The sequence below is a fragment of the Cydia strobilella genome, chromosome 16, assembly GCF_947568885.1.
Source record: "Cydia strobilella chromosome 16, ilCydStro3.1, whole genome shotgun sequence".
In the NCBI taxonomy this organism is placed as follows: Eukaryota; Metazoa; Arthropoda; class Insecta; order Lepidoptera; family Tortricidae; genus Cydia; species Cydia strobilella.
In genome coordinates this window covers 13,374,250-13,402,105 of record NC_086056.1, presented here as the reverse complement: position 1 = coordinate 13,402,105, position 27,856 = coordinate 13,374,250, and the positions used below count along the sequence as shown (strand labels likewise).

At 38.3% G+C, this 27,856-nt stretch overlaps 1 protein-coding gene across 1 annotated transcript; it reads right to left on the bottom strand.

The window, feature by feature from the left end:
• Positions 1-27,421, bottom strand: LOC134748495 (RNA helicase Mov10l1-like). The gene is made up of 22 exons (XM_063683292.1): positions 27,280-27,421; positions 21,790-21,924; positions 20,771-20,897; positions 18,891-19,059; positions 18,599-18,742; positions 18,032-18,156; positions 17,629-17,735; positions 16,581-16,718; positions 15,502-15,598; positions 14,779-14,875; positions 13,829-13,934; positions 12,188-12,358; positions 9,412-9,559; positions 8,088-8,236; positions 7,528-7,662; positions 7,037-7,230; positions 6,143-6,291; positions 5,706-5,824; positions 4,957-5,068; positions 3,113-3,289; positions 2,569-2,742; positions 1-2,371 (listed from the first exon to the last, which is right to left on the bottom strand). The coding sequence occupies exons 1-22, from the start codon at positions 27,336-27,338 to the stop codon at positions 2,288-2,290; spliced, it is 2,916 nt and encodes a 971-aa protein (XP_063539362.1). The 5' UTR covers positions 27,339-27,421; the 3' UTR covers positions 1-2,287.
• Positions 27,422-27,856: the final 435 nt, after the last annotated feature.

Sequence of the window (27,856 nt, the reverse complement as noted above, 5' to 3'; positions counted from 1 at the left end):
TAGTTAGGTAGGTGTAAGAGATTTCGGTATTCGGCCGAATTCTAGGCAACATTCGGCAAAGTGGCCGAATACCGAACAGTTGCTGAATATTCGTGGCTTCTCTACTATGGACGCTCTGTCACTGTCGAATATTATGGTAGGAAATAAATTATGTGAGTATACATACATTGATTGGTATAAAAGTAACTAAAAGGAACAGTGTAAATATCTTATAACATAGGGATTACGAAGACAAGGATTATAAAATCTCAAACAGTAACTAAGAAAATATCTTAAAAAAACTCATGTTAATAGACATTTTGAGTTTGAAACAGGAACAGAAATAACAAAGTATAGTTGTTGTTTTGTGGTAAATCGCTAATAATAGTAATAATTATAAAGGTAACATTTGCGCATCAATTTGGCACACACTTATAACAAACGATTGCTGACTGTACGTATACTTAAATCTACTTTTCTTTTCGTACAAAAATAGTCTCTTAATCGCCCCGATCGCACTTACATCCTTGACGATACTATGGCAATAGGACAGTTATTTGGCAAATGGCAGGATAAACTGTCGACAACTGCTTTAGAGTAATGACATACGTGAAACACAGAAATGGTTGTTTTGACAGATATCCCAAGTTTAACGGGTCAAAGGTCGAGATTGGTAGGTTAATTATATTTGTCAAGGATGTTTAACGAGTAATTAATGTAGGTAATTAGTTAATACAGATAAATTGACGAGACTTATGTATCAATCAATAAGTTACAGTTTTTAATAAAACTATAAATATTATTAACTACAAAGCCCCTTGCCCCGGCAAGCTCGGTTCTCCATACAAACGTAGTTACGCTCTCATTTTAAAACTATTAGCTAGATTGCTCTGAAACTTTGTACTAACAATAGGATAAGGTATATCTGTCTGTAATTAGTTTATGTAGCTTTAGATACAATAGTAAAAAAAATACAGCGAATTTAAGTTTTTCATACAACACTGGTTTTTGCTCTATTTCGTTTGTTTCATAAACTGGAGCTATAAAAACTAATCACAGACCTAGATATACCTCATATCATTGTATGTGCAAAGTTTCATTACAATCCAACAAATAGTTTTAAAATGAGAATGAAACTCCGTTTGTATGGGAAAGTGAAATTCGGAGACTTAAAATTCAATATACTCTATGCTTAAAAGTGATTTGAGGGCCTAAAATGGTTTCGCATTTATCGTCTGTCACCGTGGCCGCTAATTTTATGTAAGTGCGAGAGTCACGCGTGACACTAGAAGATAAAAGCGCAACCATCATACAAATACAGTGTGCATATAACTAAATAACACTTATAAATATTGCCAATATCACAATATTTAAACTAATGGTTATGATAGCAATAAAAGTGTGGATGGGTTAAGTGTTTAAACACTATTTTTAAAGTTCAAAGATGCCGTGCTAAAATAAAAATCATATTTTCAGTAAAATGTGTCTTCATTTTGAATGGCAATCAATGGACTTACAATATAGTGATATTGCTGTGGTTTATGTTTTAGTTTTAGATTAACAGCCAATGCCATCCTGCCATCCCCTGTCCGTCCCTTGCCATTCAATATCCTAAATTAAACAAACATTAAACTTAACAATCTATTTGAAACTCTCTAATACTAGGACTTATAATAATGACTCCGGAATAATCTCACTACAGCTCCCATAACAAACAACAATTATGTCAATTTTAACGAGCCTATTCGTATCAAAATATACTTAACAATGAATGAATCAAAGAATTTAAGATTATTTCTATACCAAATAAAAATGGAATGTATGTAGTTATATTTTGATACGTACAGACAGGCATAACCTAAAATTAAATAGATATGGTGTAATCATAATCACCCTACTAGGTCATTAGCCGGATCATAGAATGTTGTTTGCCTGGCGAACTCATACCTACCATTTCAATGGAATTTCAACCTTAACACGTAAAAAGTAGCATTTATTTTTTCATAAAATTTGCGAACGATTGATATTCAAACTCCTATAGCAAAAATCGAATTTAATCCTATAGCAAAACATTTGTATGGTGGGCACAAGGATTCATAAGAGTAACAAATAGTAAATATATTTTTGTACTTTCTGTCTGTGTGTAATAAACTACACAGTTTATTACACACAGATCTGTAACCTCTTCAGCAATCATCACAGGTAAAATTAGTTTAAACAACAATGTAACTTACCTCACTGGAATAAGGCATACAATAACTCCCCCCCCCCTCACTTAACTATCCCGGAGCCTCACTTAACTTTACTATTACTTCTTCTTTTCCTTCTCGTGTTGGGGATTTGGTTTCAACTGAGCTGATATACGGCATTTGTTGAACCTGGTGATAGCGACCTGAAATCAATGAAAACAAAAATAAGGAAGATACGTCCAGAAGTGTTAAAAGGAGTCAAATAGAAACCGAGTATACGACTTTAAAATAGAAATTTTATGGATTGAGCTTAGAACATACACACGGACGGACATGAGGAAACTATGACGGCTCCGTTTTTGCCATTTTGGCTACGGGTTAAAGTTGAGTTAGTTGTTACCTCATTAAGGACCTTAGAGGTTCTCTCTATCTGTTCGCACTCGTGGCCGAAGTAGCAGTTGAGGTCCTTGCAGTGGGTCATGTAGCGGCGCCATTTCTTGTCGCGGGTCAGGCAGGTCGGGTTGCCGATGATCACCAGCTTGGATTTGGCTCGGGTTAGGGTTACGTTGAATCTCTGTAGTGCATAAAATAATTTAGTTCTTTATCATCATCACAGGGGATTAGGTCTATGGGCCGGATTAGGTCTATTAAAACACAAGTGTGGTTTTTTGAAACGAATGTTAGCGTGGTAGAAGGAGCACAAGCACGAAAAAAAAAAACCGGCCAAGTGCGAGTCGGACTCGCCCACCGAGAGTTCCGTACTTTTTAGTATTTGTTGTTATAGCGGCAACAGAAATACATCATCTGTGAACATTTCAACTGTCTAGCTATCACGGTTCATGAGATACACCCTGTTGACAGACAGACGGACTGCGGAGTCTTAGTAATAGGGTCCCGTTTTTACCCTTTGCGTACGGAACCCTAAAAACGTTATTATAATTTACCTTGTCGTCCACTAGGAAGCCGAGCCCGTATTTAGCGTCATAGTCGAGGAGCCTGCAGTTGGCGCGCACGGTGGACACGAGTATGACTCGCTTCTCCTTCCCTTGGAACGCTTCGACGGTGCCGACCTCGATCTCATCGTACCCCGCGCTCATGAGCCATGTTTTCATCTTGTACACCTGCAAAAGACAACGAGTTACCCTCATCTGGCAGAATATTATTTGTCAGAAATACACTTCGCATAACACGTATCGCAGAAAACTTTTAGTCGAATGATACTTTCGTATAAATATATGCTTGCCATAATAGTCATTTCGCATAATATTCATTAAGCAGAATTTTCTAAGTTAGGTTAGGGTTTTCTGTCAAATAATATTATGCGAAAAGAAATTCTGCAAAGTAATATTATGTGAAAAGCAGTATGGCAAAATTATTTCTACCAAACAATATTTCTACCAAGTAAAATTATGCAATACAAATATATGTCAAAAAACTTTCTGCAACACAATAGGGAACCCAACGGGACAGCTGATCAAGAACTAATGTAGCTTGACAAAATGTGTTAGCGTTGAAAATGAACGTCTTTGTATACCGCTGTCAATATAAATTATAATCTTTGAAGTAGAACTTTGATGTTCAAGCAGCTTTTGACTGATACGAGACAAAGCATACGAAAGATTACGCGCTAATTACCCACACCGTCAGTTCATTTTTCACCAAGTTTACAAAGGTTAGATTAAACTTCATATAAATAGACTTTAATTGGAACAGTGTAACTTCAATTCAATTCAATTCAATCTTTATTTGCAACCAAGTAGATACAGTTTGCACAAATACACATGCAACTTAATGCTAGGTAGGTACATACATAACTACTAGGACCCGGTAAGGGCTTAGCAAAGTATTAGGGTTTTTAAAATATTCCTTATCTAGATTTCTTTGGCTTTCATTCATTCTTTCTTCCAATTGGTACATAATTCATTAGTATTTTAGGTACTTATAATAAAATTTTCATTAAAAACAAAATAACAATAAAAAAATTAAAAATTGAAAGCTATGTCACAAATTTAACTACTATTATGATAATAATGGTAAAACATTGTCAAGATAAGTTATTAAAGCATTTGTAAAATTGTCAAGGTAATATAAGAACAATATGGTATCTATATTTGGATAGGAGGTGAACATAATATTGTGATGCTTATTATAGCGACTGTGTATGTTTTAATGTCAGGATGAGTTTAAGTATTCATTAACGGTATAAAAAGCATTTTCGATTAAGTAATTTTTTTAAGCTTTTATAAATTTGTTATAATTTTCTTCAGATTTAATTTCTTAATAATTTCATAGGTTGTTGCGTTACTAATCAGTTTCTGAGCTCTTATGCCTCCTCTACACTATCGGCGATGATCGCTGATAGTATCATCGTCTATCATCGGCAAGATCATCGTGCAAGCATCCACATGATCGCCTGTACAATGCAACCACCCGGCGATACCCTTTGATGTGTGCCCAAAAACCGACAACTCACGGGTCGCAGACGATGATAGACGATGACTGGCGGGGACTGCCGAGTATGCCCTCCACACTATCGTCACAGAATAAGTAATAGTATTATCATACAGAACGGCCACGCACCGCCCCGCCCCGACTCGAATTACCTCGCCCCGCGACTGTACTATTTTTAAGCAACTTACTCACACTATGACGCATGACGCGTGTACAGACGTGCCGTTCACACAGAAACGCAAGTGATTTTTGATGTATAGCGTGTCCGCCCTGTGTTATCGTGCTCGCCAGTCATCGTCTATCATAGCCGATAGTGTATCCATTAGTCTAAACTGACCTGTCTGATGTATGGAGCGATGACACCGATGTCCGCCGGCTTCACGTTGTGCTGTTCTATCAACGCCTTCGTGTATCTCTTCAGCATGTCCAACTCCTTCTCGTTAAAGAAGCTGTTAACCAAACACTAATTTATTTAAATTTTGCCTATCAAAATGATCTACGACAAAGTTTGACTATAAGTCAAAAGTCTGCTATGGATATATAAAATCCGAAATAGAAGCTTTTTAATTTGATTTTTTTTATAATACTCCGATATGAAGTATCACCATTACCGCAACGCAGTTGTTTAAGTATTTTTTTTAATCAGAATAATTCCGTTTCTTAATACCAAAATATCTTCCTGATAATGACATAATAAAAGTAATTAAGATGACTGAGTTATTTACTCGATTTGTACCTACTTAAAAAGTCTTAGTAAATACATTGTTCAATTAGTCGGATTCACACAGCCTCCTTGAAAGGAGGTTGCCGCGTGAAGTAGCTCGGTCTTTGTGGACTGTGGGCCTAGCTTATGGTTGCGATTGCATTTACTTTGGTCGAAGTAAACGCAGGAGCAACACAGACCGAGGGGCTTCGCGCGGCAATTTCCTTGCGAGGCGGCCGTGCGCGGCATCGGCCACGAAACGCACCGGGCATTCACGCTCGACGTTGACGGCACCTCCCTCAAATTGGTTAAAATACATGTATAGCGGTCGGTGACAGTGTCGAGCGTGCGTGCCATGGCCCGATAAGTGTAGGTAGGTGTACCTGGGGGCCTTGCCCATCCTCTGCTCGCGGGAGTTGACGGCGTGGAACACCACCGCCCGCTCGCCGCCCGGCAGCCCGAGGATGCTCCGCCGGCTCAGCGGGTCCTCTGGAGCAAGAGGCTGGTACGAACAGAAAGTTAATCAATTAAACGGGGTCAAACTATGTAGTCTGAAATTACTGCAAGGGCATCAGACCCTGTAGCATGACTTGCATTTTCGCGCGCGACTCCATACTTGAAGTTGCGCTAGATGGGGGCGCGTATGAAGTCGTGCTAGAGAGTCTTGATGATATAAGGATTCGCCCTCAAAAAATCCTGGTAAGGATATGGATGGGTAGACCTAAAGGTAGCAAAACGCTAGAATATTTTTTGCTTAAGTATATTATATAACTTTTTTACTCCAATTAAATATTTACTCGGTTAATAAAGTGGTACTCACCACCAGGTTGTCATCGTAGAACATGTTGTTGGGTAGAGAGAGGATGTCAGGGTCGTTGCGGAAGTTCTTCACCAACATGGTGATGTAGTTGGGGTCGGACTCGTACAGGTTCGCGTAGTCGGTCTTCAGACGTTCCATCAGCGATTTACCTACAACAGTTTCCATAGAGGTTAGCATCCCTTTAATTACAAAAAAATAATTTTGACTGACAAGTGAACTTTTATTTGTCTTAAGTTAAAGGTCGGCAAACTGCGGGTCGCCAGCCGCGTGCAGCTCATTGGATCTGCAATTACAGCTCTCTAAGATTACCGGAAATAACACACATGACTAAGACCTTTCAAACCAACTTTCATGGCTCTTAAGAGCCCTCAAACCAAACCAATGACAACTACTGCTGTTGGCCGTTGTCTTCAAAAGTTTGCTGGCACCTGTGTATGAATTACGGGTCTCTATTGTTTGACATAATTATTGAAAGTCATAATGTAATGATTGTCATATTATCATTAGTCATAATTTGTTTTTTCTCAGAAACGCGTAACTTTTCAGGATTGCCATAAAACAAACCTAACCTAACCTATATATAAGATAACCCGAGGAAAATCCTGAAAAGTTAACGGTTTCAGAATTATGACTAATGATAATATGACAATCATTACATTATGACTTTCAATAATTATGTCAAACAAAGGGACCCCATGAATTACATATCAGCAGTCATAGCATACATCTGGCCAGTCTCTACAACATGTAGAAGTCGTCCCTTCCTCAAAGAATTTTTTAGCAAAAAAACTGGGGCGCACTTTCTGAACCAATTTTAAAAGGCAAACCCGTCGTAAATTAAAATCAAATCAATAAAAAACACTTAATTGGAGTTCAGATTGGACCTTAACGTACCTAACCCGCGGTCCTTGGCATCCCGGCTGATGCACACGGGCCCGAGCTGCATGGGGTCCCCGGCCAGCACCAGCATGCCAGCCGGCGCCAGCAGCCCCGTCACGGGCACCAGCGTGGCCGGCTCCGACGCCTGCGCGGCCTCGTCGATGAACAGGTGGGACATCTGGAGCTTGTGTTGAGCCTGAGCGCGAGGGCTGTGAGATAAACGGTTCACTAAATTCTCAGTTTTAGGCACGCGATTAACAATATCACATTTAACTCTCGATAGTCATTTAGCGGGTCCGCGTAGAGCGAGCTGCCTCGTGAGGAAGTTGCCGCGCGAAGCCTCAGTCTTCCGCCCGAGGCATTCCGGCCATCCGTGCGTTCGGACGAAGTGCGTCTACATAAAGCGAGCAGCTGCTGTTGTTATTTCTTCGCGAGGCGGCTTGATCTGTTTGAACCCACCTATTTATGCAACGCCGCAGATACTACTTCATGTATGTGATACTCACGTGCCATATTTAGCAGCGTGCAGCAGAGTGGTGACAACCACGCGATAGGACGACAAAGCGTAGTTGCTGACGGAGTATGAGTTCTCGTATTTAGTGCCGTTGGACACAGGCGCCAGTTCGGATGGCATCACGCTCCTATAAAATAACGTGAATAATTAGTCATTTGCATGTTTACATGTTTAGGTATACATATATTAGACAGATATAGATACATAGGTTTATGGTATACATACATACTTACTTTTTTTACTATGTACCTACTTAACTTAAACTGTTTTAGTTTTAACACACATTAATTTCGAAGCTACTTTTTCTCCAAGGGACTTTGTAAAAACTAGTTGTGGCTGAAAAATCCACGTTAAAACTAGTTTTCACCGAGGCCTGACGGAAAATTGGTTTTAACTAGAGAAAACGCATTTCTACTAAATTCTGCATAGTCTGTCAAAATCGACTTCTCAGCTGCAATCAACAGAAATTAATTGTTAGAAAAGCATTAAATGAATTGTACCTAACTTGATATAGGAAATGTAAAGAAGGCAATGGGAATTATAATATCTTACCAAACCCTAGTCTGAGAGTTAGCGCGCAGGATGAAGTTGTTAATGTTAAGCTCCTTGTTATATTTAAGCAGCATTAGGGCGATGTGGTCGGCCGCCATGTTGGAATCTGTGCACACCATTACGCGGTTCTTCGAGCTGTATTGGACTATCTGGAAACAAATGGCCGTGACAATTTTGACCGACACTTTGCTTGTATGAAAAGTTTGAGAGTTCTTTAGAGTAATATACCGCCACCACATATAACGTTTAGGCGGGTCCACCACACAGACCGAGCCACCTTGCGAGGAAATTGCCGCGCGAAGAAGCTCGGTCCTCGGTCGGTGCCTCGTATCACGTATGCGGCCGAGAGTGCCCGAGGGAGACTTTAGTAAACGCGCAGAATGAAGTTGTTAATGTTAAGCTCCTTGTTATATTTGAGCAGCTTGAGCGCGATGTGGTCGGCCGCCATGTTGGACTCTGTGCTCACCATCACAAGGTTCTTCGAGCTGTATAGGACTATATAGGAACAGATCCGTGACAATTTTTAGGGGCCTTAGTTTTCTATGGTAATCGATGCAGTGGACATATTTAACGATGATCAGTTCATTGATTCTGAGAAGATTTTTTTTTTGGAGATTCAAGGAGGTGGATATATCACATCGTTACACGTTAAATATGTTAGTAAATATATATATAAATAAATAAAAATGTTATTTATTTAGGTATCAACCCAATTCATTAAGATAATAATAATTATTAATCTAATTTATACATTCTAATCTATATTAAATGTTACTATTCTAAACTAAACTATTTATTACCTAATCTAACACTAGTTAAATATTTGCAGCGGAGGCAGCGGCAGCGGTTTTATATACATATATAATTTTCAGTAAGAGACATATGAAAAATCTTACTGCCATCAGAACGGTACACTATTTGTGATACACCTATGATAAAGTTTTTAAATATACAATAGTTACAAACCCCGAAAAAAAAACGTCCAAAGTCACATACTCAAAACCATCAAATTCTGGATTTTTTAAAATTTCCCGACATTTTGTCTTAAAACTAATGTATTTTTTATAATTAAAAATATTGCGTAAATTTAAATTAAGAAACGGAAAACGGATTAGATTTACTATTGAAATAATATAAGGAACAAATAGATTTTATCTAATAATGTATAAAATTTGATGTTTTTGTTGTGTATGCTGCATCCATCACTATGCATTTTAGGGTTAACTAAGGTCGGGTTGCATCAAACCGTCTGTCACCGTTTTAGCGTTCGCTAAATATTCATAGTTTTCTGCTGCTTGACGTTGATCAGTCTGTTAATTGTTACCTGTATGATGGCCTCAACGATCGTCATGGTCTTGCCGGTGCCGGGCGGCCCGTGAACCATGTAGGGCGCGCGGCGGGAAGTACCCGACAGTATGTGCTGGACGGCCAGACGTTGCTCTTCGTTGTTCCTGATCAGCGGGTTGTACCATCTGTGGATTCATTATAATTTTACAGTACATATGGTGCTACTTTTTCGCACTAGTGCGGGAATGAGCACTTTTCGAGCATATGTCGAAAGTTTAAAGGGCCATATGTACTGTAAAACGTTGTACGATACACGTGCGAAAAGGTAATTCGCAACTCGTGTCGATTTAAAACACTCCCTGCGGTCGTGTTTTAATTTATCGCCACTCGTTTCGAATTTCCTCTTTTCCGCACTTGTATCGTAAATAACTATTACCATCTTTGGATACATACATCATCATATAGAAAATCGGGAGCGGGTTGCGTAAGATAATCAGATTTTTTACTTAACCCTTACACCGCCCGAAATTAATATACGTGTTACATAATTGTTTGCTGATTATTGGAAAAATGATAAAAAATTTATAACATCGATTTTCACAACGAAATCAGTGTTAGAAGTTGCACCGGCTAAGTAAATGTGACGTTTTCAACCAAAAGGTACCACATTGTCGCTTGTCGATAAGGTTGATTTCTAATTGAAGTTATATGGAAATAGCACCTTACTGACAAGCGACAATTAATACCATTTTGGTTGAAAATGGCACAAATATATAATTTTCAGTAAGAGATATGAAAAATCTTGCTACCTCAGAAAGGTACATATTTGTAATGATAAAGTTTTTAAACATAAAATAACTAAAAAACCCGAAAAAAAAGGACCACATAATAAAAATCTTCAACTTCTGGATTTTTCCAAGTTTTCCGCCATTACGTCTTATAACGAATGTAATTTTTATAAATTACAATACTGCGTAAATTTAAGTAAAAAATCGGAAAATGGATTAGTTTTACTATTGAAATAATATATGGGAACAAATAGATTTTATCTAATTATGTATAAAATTAGATGTTTTTGTTGTGTACGCTGCATCCTACACTATGCATTTAAGGATTAAACAAACATATCTGGTCTGGAGATCTCGACGAGTACTTGGAATGAGGGCTATCGTTTTTTTGCTCACCAGTTGGCGCCTCTGTTGATGGTGGTCCAAAAGACTAAAGAATAGCTGTCAGCCATTGAAGTGACAAGTGACATTTGACATTTCGAAGTATGGAAAAGACCACCATCTACACTAGCGCCCCTAGCGGCGAATTCATACGCGTTAGCCCTCATTCAAGTACGACGGTTTTACCATAAGTCCAGAAACCATCATTCTACCAATTGTGCTGTCGGGAGCGGGACCCTCGTCATAGCTGACAAATCTTACCGAGGCCCTAGATCTTCAGGTTATTTTGTAAATAACTTAAAAGGAGACACCAGCCACTGTAATATTTGTAAAGTTTTTGAATGCAATAAACAATTTTTTTTTCACACGCTGCCCAATGGGTGAAGAATTTAGATATCGTATTGTAATTAATAATTAGCGACTGTATATGCCATAAGAATAAATAAATAAATAAATCACCGGGGTGAATGTGATCTGAATGAATAAATAAATATGATAGGACAATTCTACACAGATGGACCTAGTCCCACAGTAAGCTTAATAAGGCTTGTGTTGTGGGCACTTGTGGGTACTACACGACGAAATATATAATCATAATCATTTATTACACGTCAGAAACAGGAAAATACATTGTCTATCATTAAAATGAATAATAATAAAGAAAATTCATTTTAAATAAATTAAATAATACAATGTCAGTGTTAAATTAATAATAACAAAAATGAAAAATAATAACAGATTAAAAATTACAATTAAACATCACACAATTCGCATATGTCATAGAAGGCATTATTAGTTAACCATTTCTTTAATTCTTTGTAGAATTAATTATTATTTTCTATATAATATACAGTTATGTATATAAATACATAGAAAACATAGATAATTCAGAAACAAACTTTTGATATAAACACACAACTAAATGCCATTACCAGGATTCGAACCTGAGACGTCCTACTCCGTAGGCCACCACCACTGACTAGGCTAGCTAGAAAGCCGTAAAAACCTAGGCTAGGAGGCTCTGAGGTTTGAAACCTCGGCAGGTTTAAAATCACATTTGAGAACTTTGGCTATCTGATAATTCAAAAACTTTTGATAGCACTGACTGTGCAAGTGTTATTTTAAACGTCATAATTTCATAGACGTTTGACGTTTAAAACGACACTTGCACAGTCTGTACTATCTAAATGACACTTGCACAGTCTGTGCTATCAAAATGACACTTGCACAGTCTGTGCTATCAAAATGACACTTGCACAGTCTGTGCTATCAAAATGACACCTGCACAGTCTGTGCTATCATAATGACACTTGCACAGTCTGTGCTATCAAAATGACACTTGCACAGTCTGTGCTATCAAAATGACACTTGCACAGTCTGTGCTATCAAAATGACACTTGCACAGTCTGTGCTATCAAAATGACACTTGCACAGTCTGTGCTATCAAAATGACACTTGCACAGTCTGTGCTATCAAAATGACACCTGCACAGTCTGTGCTATCATAATGACACTTGCACAGTCTGTGCTATCATAATGACACTTGCACAGTCTGTGCTATCAAAATGATACTTGCATAGCCTGTGCTATCAAAATCGCTGCAGAGCTAGCTTGGCCTGACTCTATAAGCCTAGCTACAACTTACTGATAGATCGATTTAAGCTTGACATCCTTTTTCCTCGGCTCGGGAAACAATCTGCTGTCCTGCTTCCTCTCAAAAACGTTGGCAACCGCGACATGCGCTCGTTCGTGCGGAACTCGAGACATCATGAAACGGATGTCGAACAGAGCTTCTGGGCTGTAGTACGCGTTGAAGCTGGAAACATCACCATTTCAACCAAGGGCCTGACACTCTTTGATAGAGAAAGATAGTCTTATTGCGATTCCTATAAGAGGAAAGAGAAAATAGTGCCATGCTTTGTCCTTATCACGGACCGGGTGGCATCATAGGTAGGAGGCGATGGCTAAATACCGAAATTTATAAGAGTGAAAGAGAAAAAAATCCTATGCTGCCCAAATTTTATATGAATATTCTTTCTCTTACCCCCGGTCGCTCGGTGGCGCGTCTATAACTACTTGTATACATATACTATGTCTATGATTTCAACACAATATTTGACACATCACAACCAAAGATAGATATAACTCCGTAATAGATGGATACAGTCTAAGGAAAAAAACGTGCCTCGAAAATCACGAAAATTTGACTCTCGATCAGATGGCGCCAGTACCTTTGGCCTACTCTCGTATAGAGGGCGTTGACGGTTTCGTTTGTTATTTAACAATTTTAACGCATATCAGTGAAAGAACATGGGTCAAAATCATAAAAATAATTATATTATATTATTATTTATCCATATTTAAATACATTTTATCGTATTTTTATAAATCTTAATTCATCTTCATTTTAAAGTGTGTCGATAGATGGCAGTGAATTTACTGTGGTTACAAAATTAACTATGACAGTACCGCTCTATAATATTATATCCTCTTTGGTCACAACAAATAAAACATGCTAGTAAACCTTAGGTAACCAGTTTAAGTATTGGTTTTTGTGCTTAGATTAGAAGTGAAGCTTAGAATAGTCAATACGGATAAGTGTGGCTGCAACTATAGTCTGCATCTTCTCAAATGATTTTTACGTCTTAGACCCTAATCTGTTAAACAAAAGTCATTGTTTCTTTTATGAGAGCGGTCGGCTATTGTGTGCCATTGTTAGACACAATGGCACGCGCCGTGGCACGCGCTCAGAGACAATGTCACACAATGGCCGACCGCTCGCACAAAAGAAACAATGGCTTTTGTTTAACAGATTAGGGTCTTAGACGTAAAAATCATTTGAGAAGATTTATACTATAATTGACCTCAATACCTGTTTACAACTGTTTTTTATTAGTGTTTAGGGCGAGATGCCGCTAAACGCAAATAGTAAATGTATATTTTTTTTTATATTATAAACTGATCGGCGATTGGCCCTAGTCACACCTGATGGAAAGTGAAGACAGGGCCTAAGATGGAGCTCACCGGTTCAGTAACAGCCTATTCACTCTTGTTTTAAAGAAACCGAGGTCATATTGATCAGGGAATACAGATGGCGGGAGCGCATTCCATTCCTTAGCCGTCCGTACCAAAAAGGAGGAGGCAAAACGTTTCGTCCGAACGAATGGAATGTGGACCACGAACGGGTGCATTCGCTCCCCGCGCCTGGATGTCCGATGATGGAAAGGGGAAGGTGGGATCAGGTCGTGCAGTTCTTGTGCGCACTCCCCGCATGTATTTACATTACCTTTCATCAATATTCCCGATGTGAATAGTACTTTCTTCCATATCTTTTATTACGCTCTCGAATAAAATTTCGTTGCTATTATTTAGTTTTATGTATACTTTATCACCTAAAAACAATAAATGTAAAATAAATAAAAAAGTTCTTTTGTAAAACAGCCGAGGGACGACTGCCAATAAGTGGGAAAGTGTATTAACCGAGAAAAAAACCGGCCAAGTGCGAGTCAGACTCGCGCACGAAGGGTTCCGTACCATAAGGTAGTCCTATGTAATACAAATTTAATGTATTATAAGGACCCATTTGCATGCTGCCAAAAACTGCTAAAAAGGCTAGCTAGACCATGTAAAAAAAAACACGTTTGTTGTATGAGAGCCCCATTAAAATATTTATTTTATTCTGTTTTGTTATAGCGGCAACAGAAATACATCATCTGTGAAAATTTCTACAGTCTAGCTATCACGGTTCATGAGATACAGGTTGGTGACAGACAGATGGACAGTAGTCTTAACTAGTAAAGGGTTACATCAACCATCAGTGTAAAATGGTGTGTTAAGGGTGACTCACGTTAGAACGGCGTTGGTCCGGGCCGAGGCATTCGACACTTCCTTTTTAGGGTTCCGTAACCAAAGGGTAAAAACGGGACCCTATTACTAAGACTCCGCTGTCCGTCTGTCTGTCACCAGGCTGTATCTCACGAAGCGTGATAGCTAGACAGTTGAAATTTTCACAGATGATGTATTTCTGTTGGCGCTATAACAACAAATACTAAAAAGTACGGAACCCTCGGTGCGCGAGTCAGACTCGCACTTGGCCGGTTTTTTATAGAAAGCATCAAGTGATCACCGGTCACCTGTCATAGAAAATGAAGTGTCGGTTGCCTGTGCCCGGACCCAGGTCGTCATCCTATATGCGGTAAATACTCGTAGTATAAAAATAATGCTTTTGAGACTTACCACGTAATAGGGAAGGACGGTTCTCAGCCAGACCGGGCACTTCGAGCAGGTAAACATCACCCTTCTTCTCTAGAGTAACAGCAGTCATATTGTACTTCTGTAACACATCCATATACCAAACTTGAGTAAAAAATCAACAACTTAGTATTATAAATAAGTTAAAACCAAAGGCAGAATTGTCAGATACACACACAGAGACACAGCTGCAAAAGAGCATACCCACTATATGAATGGAATTCATTCATAAAGTCGGTATGCACTTTTGTAGCTCGCTGTACGTATTGACAGCCCCTAAGAGCGTTTTCACATAACACATTGTCCGATCCGATATCGGATGTCGGATCCTACATCCCCGTAGTCAGGCCGCGGGGGCGCGCCCGGGCCCCGTCTTTAGTGGTCACGCACACTACAATAAACTTTAGGCCTACACATACAAACAAATATTATCGGTCCGACAGCTGACGGGGGGCTCCGACATGGCTGAATTTATCGGCAGCGCCTTTCCGATATCGGATGTCGGAAGGCGCCTATGAGAAAAATAGCTGCAGGAGAGTTGCCATATGGTATCACTATCAAGTCCGCCTTTTTTGCGTTGTCTACCGTTTTTTAGGGTTCCGTACCCAAAGGGTAAAAACGGGACTCTATACAAGCTTACCCTGGCCTACGGGTTAAAAAGTTTGGAGAAAAAACCTAGACTATAAAATGTACCTAGTATTTCCTTACCCTTAAATTGATCCTAGCAATGATTTCCTCCCACCAGAGCAGATGATGGAAGTACAGCATATAATTTGCTTTGGTTATTCCTTCGTCAAAAATAGCCCTGAAATAATCACAATCTTATCAATCATGCATGTAATGCATGTTAATTATAAAATGTAATGTTTTGAAAAAATGTGTCCCGCCGAGTTTGTTGCCGGTACCATATTGGGATACCCTCCTCCAATTGAGGGGGAATTAAATCTTCTCGAGGCAGAGGCGTAGGGTCTTGCGGTTTCAGTCTTTTAAGTGCGTGCGCTTATAAAGCATGCCGTACGTTACATTTTTTGCGGTTGCGGAACCACTTTTGAAAAAATGCAGTGCGTTCTAAGCCTAAAAGCCAAAGCAGACATCAGGCCTATTGCAGCAGGGCTTCGGCTGCCATCGCAATACGTACTTGTATAAAATGAATTTTGACCGTCTATCCACAAAAGAAACGAAGGCTTTTGATTAACAGATTAGGTGTCCTGATTTGGGAAACCTGTGTCGAAGTCGGTAAATAAAGGTAACAAAATAAATTCGCGATAGACCCGATTGTAAATGTGATTTAATGTGTTCAAAACGCGAAAGTTTTTAATGTTATTAATATAACAGATTAGGGTCCGAGGCGTAAAAATCATTTGAGATAATTCATACTATACTTGTAACAAATCCCGCACGGTACGCAAGTTATGTATTACGCAGAGAGCCCGAGAAGTGTTGTATATGCATCCGATGTGGCCTGACCTTAGAATAGATAGATGGAGAAGACGTTTATATGTAGCTACAATAACACACAATATCATACATTGGCATAAAAAGAAACAAAGGAGACAAAATAATATTTTTCCGATACAATATTTATCCCTTGGTGTGCATTGCAGCAACTAAATACGATCACGTTCAATACGGTCCCTGCGACATGTTTACTACGAACACGGTTTACACTTTACCGTTTAAGAACCGTTTTGACGGGGTCCAATCAGAATCTTCTTAAGCGGGTTTTACTGGTATATACTAAGAGAACGAAAACAATTACAGGTAACTAGATAAAAATAGAATCATACCTAGTAGTTAGCAACACATTTCTCAATTGCATTTTGAACTCCACTTGGCCCTCTATTTTTTCCAGGGCGTCTTCATCCAAACCAGCGGGTAGCAAGATTTTAAGCAGTTTAGGTATTTTGTATAAGTTGTTATACGGCCTGTAATAAAACAAACGTTCCACGTATATACGTTCCACGTATATTAATGAGGTAATGAGCAAACCTAGGATAACATGGGGCACGTTCTAGGGATTTGATGTCGATAAATAAGATGTCAATTGTCAATATATATTTATACATATGTGCTCGCTGAAAAATCCTCGATTACTAAAACGAGGTTTGATATCATGTCCGATATAGAGCCTCTTAAGATAATAAAAGTATACCGATGTAATTTCCATCAAAATAATCACACTATGAAATCAATATTAAATTAAAGAAATTATACACGTTTTAATTTGTTATGTGTATTTATTTTAAAATCCAGATAAAAAAATAATATTTATTTATGTTGAATAACATCTAGACGTCGACAGTAACATCGATATATTTAATTGTCGATAGAATATTTTTCTACGTGACTTTAGTATAAGTGCCCCGAGTTATCCCAGGCATGTTAATGAGGTAATGAGCAATATAACGGTGTACGGATATTTCTATAGAAAGTCATAAGCCTACATCAAAGACAGTGAAATTGGTTATTTGTAACATTTTCAGGAAAAGGCAGGGGAGTATTGTCGGTGGTTGATAAGGTTGATTTTTAATTGTATCCTCATGACACGTTTTATCGACGACTGACCGCTACACTTTACTTATAAACATGGTTAAATAATACACTTAAAGTTCATTACTTCTTGAATCAAAGGAATCAATAGTCAATTACCAAAGAAATTATATGATACAGAGTGAATTGATAGTGGTAGTATGGAATCGGGTGTTTATTTTACTGTAATTGATTTCAGCTAAAATCTTAACTAATCTTATGGACTATGGGGTCTATAGGTCTCCCAACTTTCGCCAATGTATTGCTTTAACTTTAAGTCTTTATATAAAATAGCAAATAAATTACACATGATCTGTGGATACGACGAAGCGCTCTGCGTGTTTCCAGTCCAGGTTGGAGTAAGGACTCTTGGCGTTAAACTTCTGCGGCCTTTCAGTTGCCACCAAAACCACCTAAAGCAAAGTACATTATATGTGGCTTTCCATCAGAGAAAGGTCGTTATGCATTATGCACACGGAGGACCTTATGCATTAAGGACCCTTTTCTGATGGGAAGACACAAATTTAATTCTTCGAAAAAAATCTAATTTGATTGTCTTACAGTGCCTTTACTCTTATTCTCTCTTTCTCTTTATTTTTTAGAACCACATCGGTGGTAAACAAGCATACGACCCGCCTAAGCGGTTACTGTAGCCAAGTAGCATAGTAAAAAAAGTAAAAAAAAGCAGCAATTAAATAAAAATACATACCATTTCCCTGATAAAAATGAGACTCTTTCCATCACTATTTCTAATGAAAGTGAACATGATAGGCATCTCGTACTGCCCCACGTCCGCGCCAACAAAAGTAATGGATATAGTATCGATTGTGGATTCTGAAAAAGAAATGTTCATTAATTTGAAAGCTTTAGTCATATTGACAGCAAATCACTCCTTTATTTGTAGTACTTACAGAATAATTATACAGGGTGGCTAATAAATAAGTACATTCCCGTTGCCAGGGAGGTTTTGGGATTATACCGAACCACAAAATCGCGGAAAACATGCGGATCCAGCCCAAATATAAACTCGTGGTCGCACATTACAAAATGCGGTTCAGGGTGCGCCAGTTGAATCCCAACTACCGTCAGGAGATCTTCGCTTTTCATGTCATTGGTGTATAAAGAAGTAGTTTACTCACTAAGTTCCAAAAGATGCGGATCCTGTCCAAATATAGGTAAACTCATGGTCATACATGACAAAATGCGGTTAAGGGTGCATCCCAAGCACGAGGAGATTTTCGGTTCGTTGGTGATCGTGAAGAAGAATTTTACTCACTAGGCTCTAAAAGATGCGGATCCTGTCCAAATATAAAGTCATGGTCGCACATGACAAAATGCGGTTGTGGGTGCGCCAATTGAATTCCAATCACCAGGAGATCTTCGCTCTTCATGTCGTTGGTTATCTTGAAGAAGAATTTTACTCACTAGGCTCTAAAAGATGCGGATCCTGTCCAAATATAAAGTCATGGTCGCACATGACAAAATGCGGTTGTGGGTGCGCCAATTGAATTCCAATCACCAGGAGATCTTCGCTCTTCATGTCGTTGGTTATCTTGAAGAAGAATTTTACTCACTAGGCTCTAAAAGATGCGGATCCTGTCCAAATATAAAGTCATGGTCGCACATGACAAAATGCGGTTGTGGGTGCGCCAATTGAATTCCAACCACCAGGAGATCTTCGCTCTTCATGTCGTTGGTAATTGTATAGAAGAATTCAACCTCTTGGTTAGGTTTCGCCTGAACATTCGAGAATAATGTGTTAAGGTGCATTGAGATAACTTCGAAAGCTGCGTAATTTTGAAAATGGCAATATCTACTAAACTAGAAGCACATTGTACTGTAACAACAGTAAGCAAGATGCCTTGGTAATAAATAAAGCCGATAATTGTGGCGTAAAACGTCTAAAACGTGTATCTATGTTCCGGCTTCTTACAATAGACTAAGATACAATATTTAGTTTATACAATATACAGGTTGGAAAAAATTAATGGGCCCTGGAGAAAAAGTGCCTTCAAACCTTAAGTTAGCTCATTTTACAAGGAAACATTCTTTTATCTTTTTAAAAGAAACAAAACTGTGTTCACAGATTTTTGTTTTTTCTTTTAATTTCGCTTGTCTAAAAATATTCTTGAGTACTAAATATTCGATTATATGGATATATTGTACGACAGACGAGTGTAAGACCTAATGTTTCTTGGAGAAATGTTGTCATTACCATTAACTGTATCGACTAGTAGAATTTTCAGTAGATTTTTTTTTGTAGTAGTGTGTGTTCATTTTTTGGAATTTTTAGTTGGTTCGATTCCTGGGCCAGACAAGCGAATAAAAAAAACATTTAATGCAGTTTTGTTTCTTTTTCAAAATAAAAGAATGTTTTCTTTAAGTAAAATGAGTAAACTTAAGGTTTTAAGGCACTTTCCCTCCAGGGCCCATATTTTTTTTCCACACTGTATTTAACGAAGACCGTCACGTAAAAAGATGGATTTATAGTTAGGGGTGGCTTTCCGTCAACATGACATACCGTATTTAGCGGTTAAAGGGTAAATAAACGTACATGAACTTTTTTACATCCAAAGTACAGTACGATTTTATAAGATGTTCGAATTGAAGAGCTTATAGGAGTCCCACCTTTGCCCCTCGGACTCGGACGCGATATCGACTCAACAATGGCAATCAAATTCAATTCTAAATTTAAAACCTCAAAGTAGTTATTTGGCTGGCATATTTTGATCCCTGGAAGTAACACGGTTAAGTAACATTCGGATACCTTAAACAATTCTAATTATACACGAGTACATTGACCGATATCATGTAGGCACTTAGGCAGTTGTTATACAGAGAAACAATGCCGTCAGCGTAATAGAACCAGTGCCGCAAGCAAATTCGTTAACTAACTACGGTTGGTTGGTTTACAAATATCATATTTCTTGCCCTCTCATTTATTATACTGTATTGCTTTTGTGAACTTAATTAATGGAACAGGGAACAGTGAATATAAATAGTATGTGTTCGTATAATCAAACCTTTTCGACAGTTAGCAGGTTGTTATTTTATTAATAACTATAATGGGTATTTTTTATAAAAATAATAATAATACTATTAACGCTATTAAGTACGAATGAAAAAAAATCTAGGATCAGGTAAGGCCAATACGGGTATGTGTGGCTCGCCTTCACATTGGGTTTATTGCGAGTTCATACAGTCACATGCAATAATTTGTTACACAATGAAGGCTGCAAAAATATCTGACACGATCTTATTTGTAGAGCCATAAAATACACGAACATGTGTCACTAAACACAAGTAGCCTATTGACCTTACCTGAGCTTCGGTACCTCAGTTGGTGGATCGGGGCTCCGGTGTCACAGAGCCGCAACTTCGAATTTCACATAACGATTCTTTTTTTAATTTACTGAGTTCAAAACTTGATTTTTATAAATAAACTCACGAATATCCGGACTTTATGGTGATCAGTAGGCGGTTCCTTGATGACCCTGGCGTCGGAGCCAGCAAGCGGGAGGCTGTTCGCCGCCCCGAGGATGATAACACCATCCCTGTTCCTGCTGAACTCCTTCCTGGAATGGTTATCATCGGTCACAACTATTCTAGGGTATATTTAAGATACCTATCCAGAATTATATGAAGTATGAAGTAAACTAACAGATAAACAACGATCAGACAACGCTATCGCTGCTGCTTGACGCAACGTTGGCGCAACTGCGCAACGACGCCATTTTCCATAGCGCTGACTAGACGCCGACGCTCAAAAGACGCTAGTTTGAGGGTTCTCTATAAATATAAATGAGAAAACGAAATAAGTATACTGCAACTACGTAAGCCTCTTTTTGTATGGGGTGATGACAATAATGCTATATAACTAGTTGCTTTACGCGGTGTACTAGCAGCAATACTATTAACTAACCATCGGTGGAAGTTTTATCTTTGCAATAATTCATGTGAGTTCAGTGTGGACGATTGTATGGCGTTGACCGGAGACAAGCCTCAATACAGTGTTCAGCCACATCGCTGTTCAAAAGACGTTGATACGATATAAAACTATGTATTAACCTTAGTAATATAAGTTAATCGTTAAATTTAGATTAAGGTACTAACATTGAAAATGAGTGCATCATTTCGCCGTTAAACGCAAGTTTGGCGAACCTAGTATAAGTTTAAAATGTATCATACTTTTTTGAAAAAAAAAAAAAAACATCGTAGCAAAATGATCAAAACGCAAAGCTTAATTATATTAATACACGTCACTCAATTGGTGGAGGTAGCATATGCTTCAGGCCCCACGCGCTTAGGGGGGAGCCACGCTCCCAGAGGTACTGGAAGACCTGATATGTACATACATGTAAGCAATTATAATTAAATAAATAAAAAACGAAATTTTGATTTTTCCTTTTCTCTGAGTCCTAAGACACGCTACGTCAAGTCAAGTTCCGTTGTGGTCCAGGTACATACTTCTTGTGCTTGTATTGGTGCAGTATCCGGTTGCAGATGTGCTTGGGCGTGTCCTCGTGGTCGAGCTCCGAGTGTTCCTCGTAGACCTCGTCCACGACTCCGCAGAAGTCGCAGTACTGGGAGTCCTGCATGATCCTGCAACGTCAATCAGAAAACTATCCAACTTTGACTTAGAGCCAGTGGCGTAGCACTGGCGTAGCGTGAACCAATCTAGCCGTGGACGAACCCCAATCTGCGAGGCCATCACATTTTCAATGTGTTTTCCCAAGGTAATAAAAAGGTTGGCTTTGCGAGGCCCTAGGTGCGTACGCCACTGCACAGAGCAGTGGTTCAACTTTTGATCACTTGGACTTGGAAATTGCAAATGAACTGTGAACCACTGTTTGGAATGTAAGGTCTGCGGCATTTAGTGATGGTGTAATTAAGCATACTTTGCAGGCATGGGGTCTTTCGACCCCATACCGCAGTGAACGTGTTAATATATTTTTGAGAAAATTTTGTACTTATCCATGCAACTGTTACTGTGGCCCAGGGAAGGGCAGAGGTTCTTAAGCGGTGGTCCGCGGACTACGGGGTAAGTACCTGAAGTGGTCGAATTTATAAATAAAATAAATATTTGTTGATTGACTATATTCCTGTTAGCCGCTTCTTCAGTTAAAACACCATCGTACAGTAACAACTATTTATTCCTTTACGTAGTAGGTGAATAGAAATCAATTCCCACAATTTAATCTTGTCACAAGCATACACTTCAACTTCATTTAAGTACACAAGACGAACTGACTCATGATCGTTTGGTCGGCCCAAAACGCTGGCGCGGTAACTTGATGTTCATCAGTAGTCGTTAAATGTCTGTCAAGAGCAAAATAGACCTGTGTAAGCCGCGGTTAAGAGGTAAACAATAATCAAACTACGAATGAATACCTAATATTAGAACTGTCTTTTTATCCGTTATGTATGTTTTGTTCCTGTTTTTTTAAAGGGCTATAGTAAAAATGGGCGGTTTAAACTTGCACGTTCATAAATGGCCGTGTTATGAAGCTTCTAAAGTTACAATGATGGCGCGTGTGAACAATAAAAAACGGTCGTTAAAATAAACGAACACGTCACAAGAGACCCTTGTCGACATGAAATGTTATAGGAATGCAATGCCCCTTCAAATCCCTTGTATACCTACTGAATACTAGCGATGGTATCTACTTATTCTCGCTCGGTACTGTACATGCCATTATACAGACAGATACTAAACATATTACTATCATATCTTTCCATTAACTTTCAAACTGGTCTTTGTTATGGACCTACTTTGGACTAAATACATTCTTTGAATGAACTACTAATATCATAGAGAATAAGTAAAAGAGAAATAAGTATAGAGTGCTCACTCCTTACAGGGCTATCATTATTACTTATAAATAATAAGTTGTATACTAAACTTGTATGTGAGGTGTGGTTAAACATATTATTAATAGGATTAATGAAGCCGATGGTCCCGCGTTCAAATCCTGGGAAGGGCACGTATTTGTGTGATGGGCACAGATATTTCTTCCTGACTTTCCTGAGCCATGGGTGTTTTCTATGTATTACATATGTCCTTATAATATTTATTTTAAATATTTATTACGTCTTAGTTATTTAAATAAGTTTTCGCAAAGCTCGCTTAAAACTTATTATAAAAGAATTGTTGTCCATGTATGGACTGATCATTCTAAGCTTACTTATTTATCTATGCTAATATTTAGGGATCCCGTTGTTTGACATAATTATTGAGTCATAACATAATGTAATGATTGTCAGATTATCATTAGTCATAACTCTGAAACCGTTAATATTTCAGGATTTTCGTAAGGTTATCCTGTAGTTACGTTAGGTTTGTTTTATGGCATTCCTGAAAAGTTACGAGTTTCTGAGAAAAACCAAATTATGACTAACGAAAACTCAGACAAACAATACATTATGGCTTAAAACTAAAAAACAATAGACTCTAATATTTATTGCTTGATATCAATGTTTCATTTCATTCTGCCTGCTGTGTTGTTTGAATATCAGTAGTCATGTTGGCTAAGCTACTTCCATGAATCATTATTTTATAAATATTTAATTACCACTATTATTGCTCTAGTGTTTAAGTCAAGCTTATCAAAACTTGACTGAGTCATTTATCCTTTAGGTATCGCTATTCTAACCTCCTAAGCCCAAGGTCCTACCTATAGTACCTTTTCAGTTCGATTAAATTTAAACCCTATTCAATTGGAACAGTCGCGTTTGCTTTGTTTCGTTCAATTTACCCACAACGCAAAATCAACTCTATTTCCTACACTACATAGGTTCAAATTACAGTGGCAAATTTTTCACTTGTATAGCTGAGCCTTAGGAGGCTAATGACACTACCGATATGAGTACCGGATGTTTTATCTCTAATGTATTTTCCTAACTGAGGACCATCACTTATTTAATTATCATCATAAAACCTGAAAGAAAGAGAAATGCTCTGAAAGAGAAATGCGTGCCTGGGAAGTATGTGGAGCTAATCCGGTTAATGTACAACCGATGTTGTACACGCGTCCGGTCAGCAGCTGGCACCACCGACAGGTTCAGTGTCACAGTAGGCTTGCACCAGGGATCGGCTTTAAGCCCTTACCTCTTCCTGCTAGTTATGGACGCACTGTCATCGGACATACAGGAGGAGGCACCTTGGTGTATGCTGTTTGCTGATGACATTGTGCTTGTAGGTGAAAACGAACTAGAGGTGCAGAGCAGACTTGAGAAATGGCGGCAAAAATTGGAGAATGTTGGCCTAAAGATCAGCAGATCTAAAACAGAACACATGTTCTGCGATTTTGGCGGTCTCTCCAGTTTTGCTGCCATAGAACTCGATAGCGTTACATTGCCGGTCTGCTCCGACTTCAAGTACCTCGGTTCGCTCGTACAGTGCGATGGCGATATTGACCGTGACGTGAAAAACTGGATTACCACAGGATGGATGAAATGGCGACAGGTTACGGGAACCATTTGTGACGCCCGTATGCCCCTTCGGTTGAAGGGTAAAATTTATAAAACGATCATAAGACCTGTCGTCATGTATGGATCAGAGTGTTGGGCCCTAAAGGTGACGGATGAAAAGAGATTGCATGTAGCGGAGATGAGAATGTTAAGGTGGATGTGTGGCGTGACGAGAATGGATAGGATAAGGAATGAGTATATAAGAGGAAGCCTGAAAGTTGCACCCATAACAGAAAAAGTAAGGGCAAATCGCCTAGCATGGTACGGGCATGTGATGCGGAGGGATGAAAGTCATGTGACGAGAAAGGTATTAAGAATGAATGTGGAGGGAAGTACGAGGAGAGGAAAACTGAGGAAAAGGTGGATGGACTGTGTGAAAGATGATATGAAACTAACGCAAGTGAATGATGAGATGACGGGTGACAGAGATGTATGGAAGAAAAAGACATGCTGCGCCGACCCCAAGTGAATGGGACAAGGGCAAGCGAATGATGATGATCATAAAACCTGCTGAGTGTTTAAGTTAGATTAAGGTAAAGGATGACTTACAAAAAGCGGCCACGTGCGACTCGGACTCGCGCACGAAGGGTTCCGTACCATTACGCAAAAAACGAAATAAAATCACGTTTGTTGTATGGGAGCCCCACTTAAATATTTATTTTATCCTGTTTTTAGTATTTATTGTTATAGCGGCAACAGAAATACATCATCTGTGAAAATTTCAACAGTCTAGCTATCACGGTTCATGAGATACAGCCAGGTGACAGACAGGCGGACAGTGGAGTCTTAGTAATAGGGTTCCGTACCCAATGGGTAAAAAAGGGGCTCTATTATGTGCTCGGTCTACTGTATGATTTAAAAAGTGTCCAAACAAAACATTTTATGTGGCAGGTAAATCCCTACTGTGAAAGTTTCTGTAACAGATTGTTACAGTAACTTTCACTAAAGTACAAAACAAATTCTTTAAAACTATTTTGATGCGGCTTTTTTTAATAGATAGAGTGATTCAAGAGGAAGGTTTATATGTATAATACATCAGTATTGCACCCGTGCGAAGCCAGGGCGGGTCGCCAGTAACTTACTAGTAGTAATAAGAATTTAAACTGCCCAGAACAACCACAGTCATTAGTAAGTCAATAGCAAGAATAATCACCAAGCAGTTTAGATAGAAAACATGTTTGATAAAGTATTGTAATGCCATCATCGGCTGTCTAAATTATATTCCAAAATCCAATCAGATCAGTATAACCACTAATGAACTCTAATAATAGGTCTGACAAAATATCATTTGTAATTGTGATAAACATATTTTTAGTGTACAAATAATTTTTATTGATGCAAAAAATTACACAGCATTACAGCGAACTAATACACTGTGAAATTTAAAACAGAGAGTATCATACAGACAAGGTACATTATACGGTCTTAAGTAGAGGACAAACAGTAGGTACAAATGCAAAAATGAAAAACCAATACAAAACAGAAGATTCACGTTTATCCATTATGTCACAAAAGAAAGATACAGTGGTTGAAACCTAGTCTAATTCCAAACAATATGAAAATGCTTTTAAGGAGAAAGGTGGCGAGCTTCAAATTAAACCCTCTTTGGATCACTGTGCCACAATGGTTAATTATTAAAACCCAAGACAGATATCAGGCTTACAACTAGATTCAACATTTTTTTGTTTGTCAATGGCCCCCTTTTCTAACCATATTTTTAAAGAACTACAAAACTATGTTGTAAGTGGTGTTTTGTCTTGTTTTTAGGGTTCGGTAACCAAATGGTAAAAATGGGACCCTATTACTAAGACTGCTGTCTGTCTGTCCATCTGTCTATCACCAGGCTGTATCTCATAAACCGTAATAGCTAGACAGTTGAAATTTTCACAGATGATGTATTTCTGTTGCCGCTATAACAACATATACTAAAAAGTACGGAACCCTCGGTTGGCGAGTCTAACTCGCAATTGTCTGGTTTTTTTGGATGTAGTGTTTACAGTTTAACAATCGCTGCAGCAATTAGTGTAAATCATAATTAAGCATATTTTGCATCAGGTCGTTCAACCCGGTCCCACAGTGAATGTGTTAAGCACATTTTGGCATTCCTTGACCTCCATAAATCAACGGACTAACTTTAAGGATAGCGGAATTAGTTAAGCCTAGATTTGTAGGCAGGGATAATTTACCACATTAAAATTATAGCACCTTCAAATGTTGTAAATTTTTGGGCAGTCATTTAAAGATTACAAAATTACATGATTCAGATAAATAAAATCTTGTCTGGTGTACATTTTATTGTAACTAAAACAAATATCTTAAGAAAATAATTATTTCTTATCTTGTATATATCTTTCATGTAAATAAATGCTATGCTCACTCTAAAGAAATATATTGTACACTTTTTTATTACACTTGGCACAGATTGTGGGTAGGATAATTTAATACATGTTGATGCTGTAACATGACATGAGACACTAGGAAACTTACTTGTTGGTTAAAATTGAACTATCAAACTTATTTCCACACGATATTTTAAATGACTGCATTTACTGAATAATTATGCACATATGATTAGCAAACTAATCTATACTATACTCAGGCCATGGTAAACCCGACTCAAATGTAATAAAGGTAAAAATAATGTATTTTATCTGCAAGATTTTTTTAAATCATTATCGAGTGTACTCTTACTAACCGAGTGGACTTCCCCTAACAAAGACAATGAACATTAGCATCGCAAAATATTCGAAAAAAAAAACTTACCCGACACCGATAAGAACTTCTTACATACGTAGAAGGATTCTTTAAATCAGAGAAACGAACTATGCACAAACTATACAAGTAAAACGTTAAAAATATTTAATTATTTTCTTAAGTTTTACATTAAGTCGCAAGGTCGCAGTCGCAACACAAAAAACCGCCGGCAGGCCGGCAGATGACATGACAATGACAAGTTGACAACAGACAGAAGTCAGCTCACAGATAAGAAAATTTAACGCGCTCACAGAGCAACACGCTGAACTGTCAAACCATATGAAAGATCAGATATCCTTATTATGTTGGT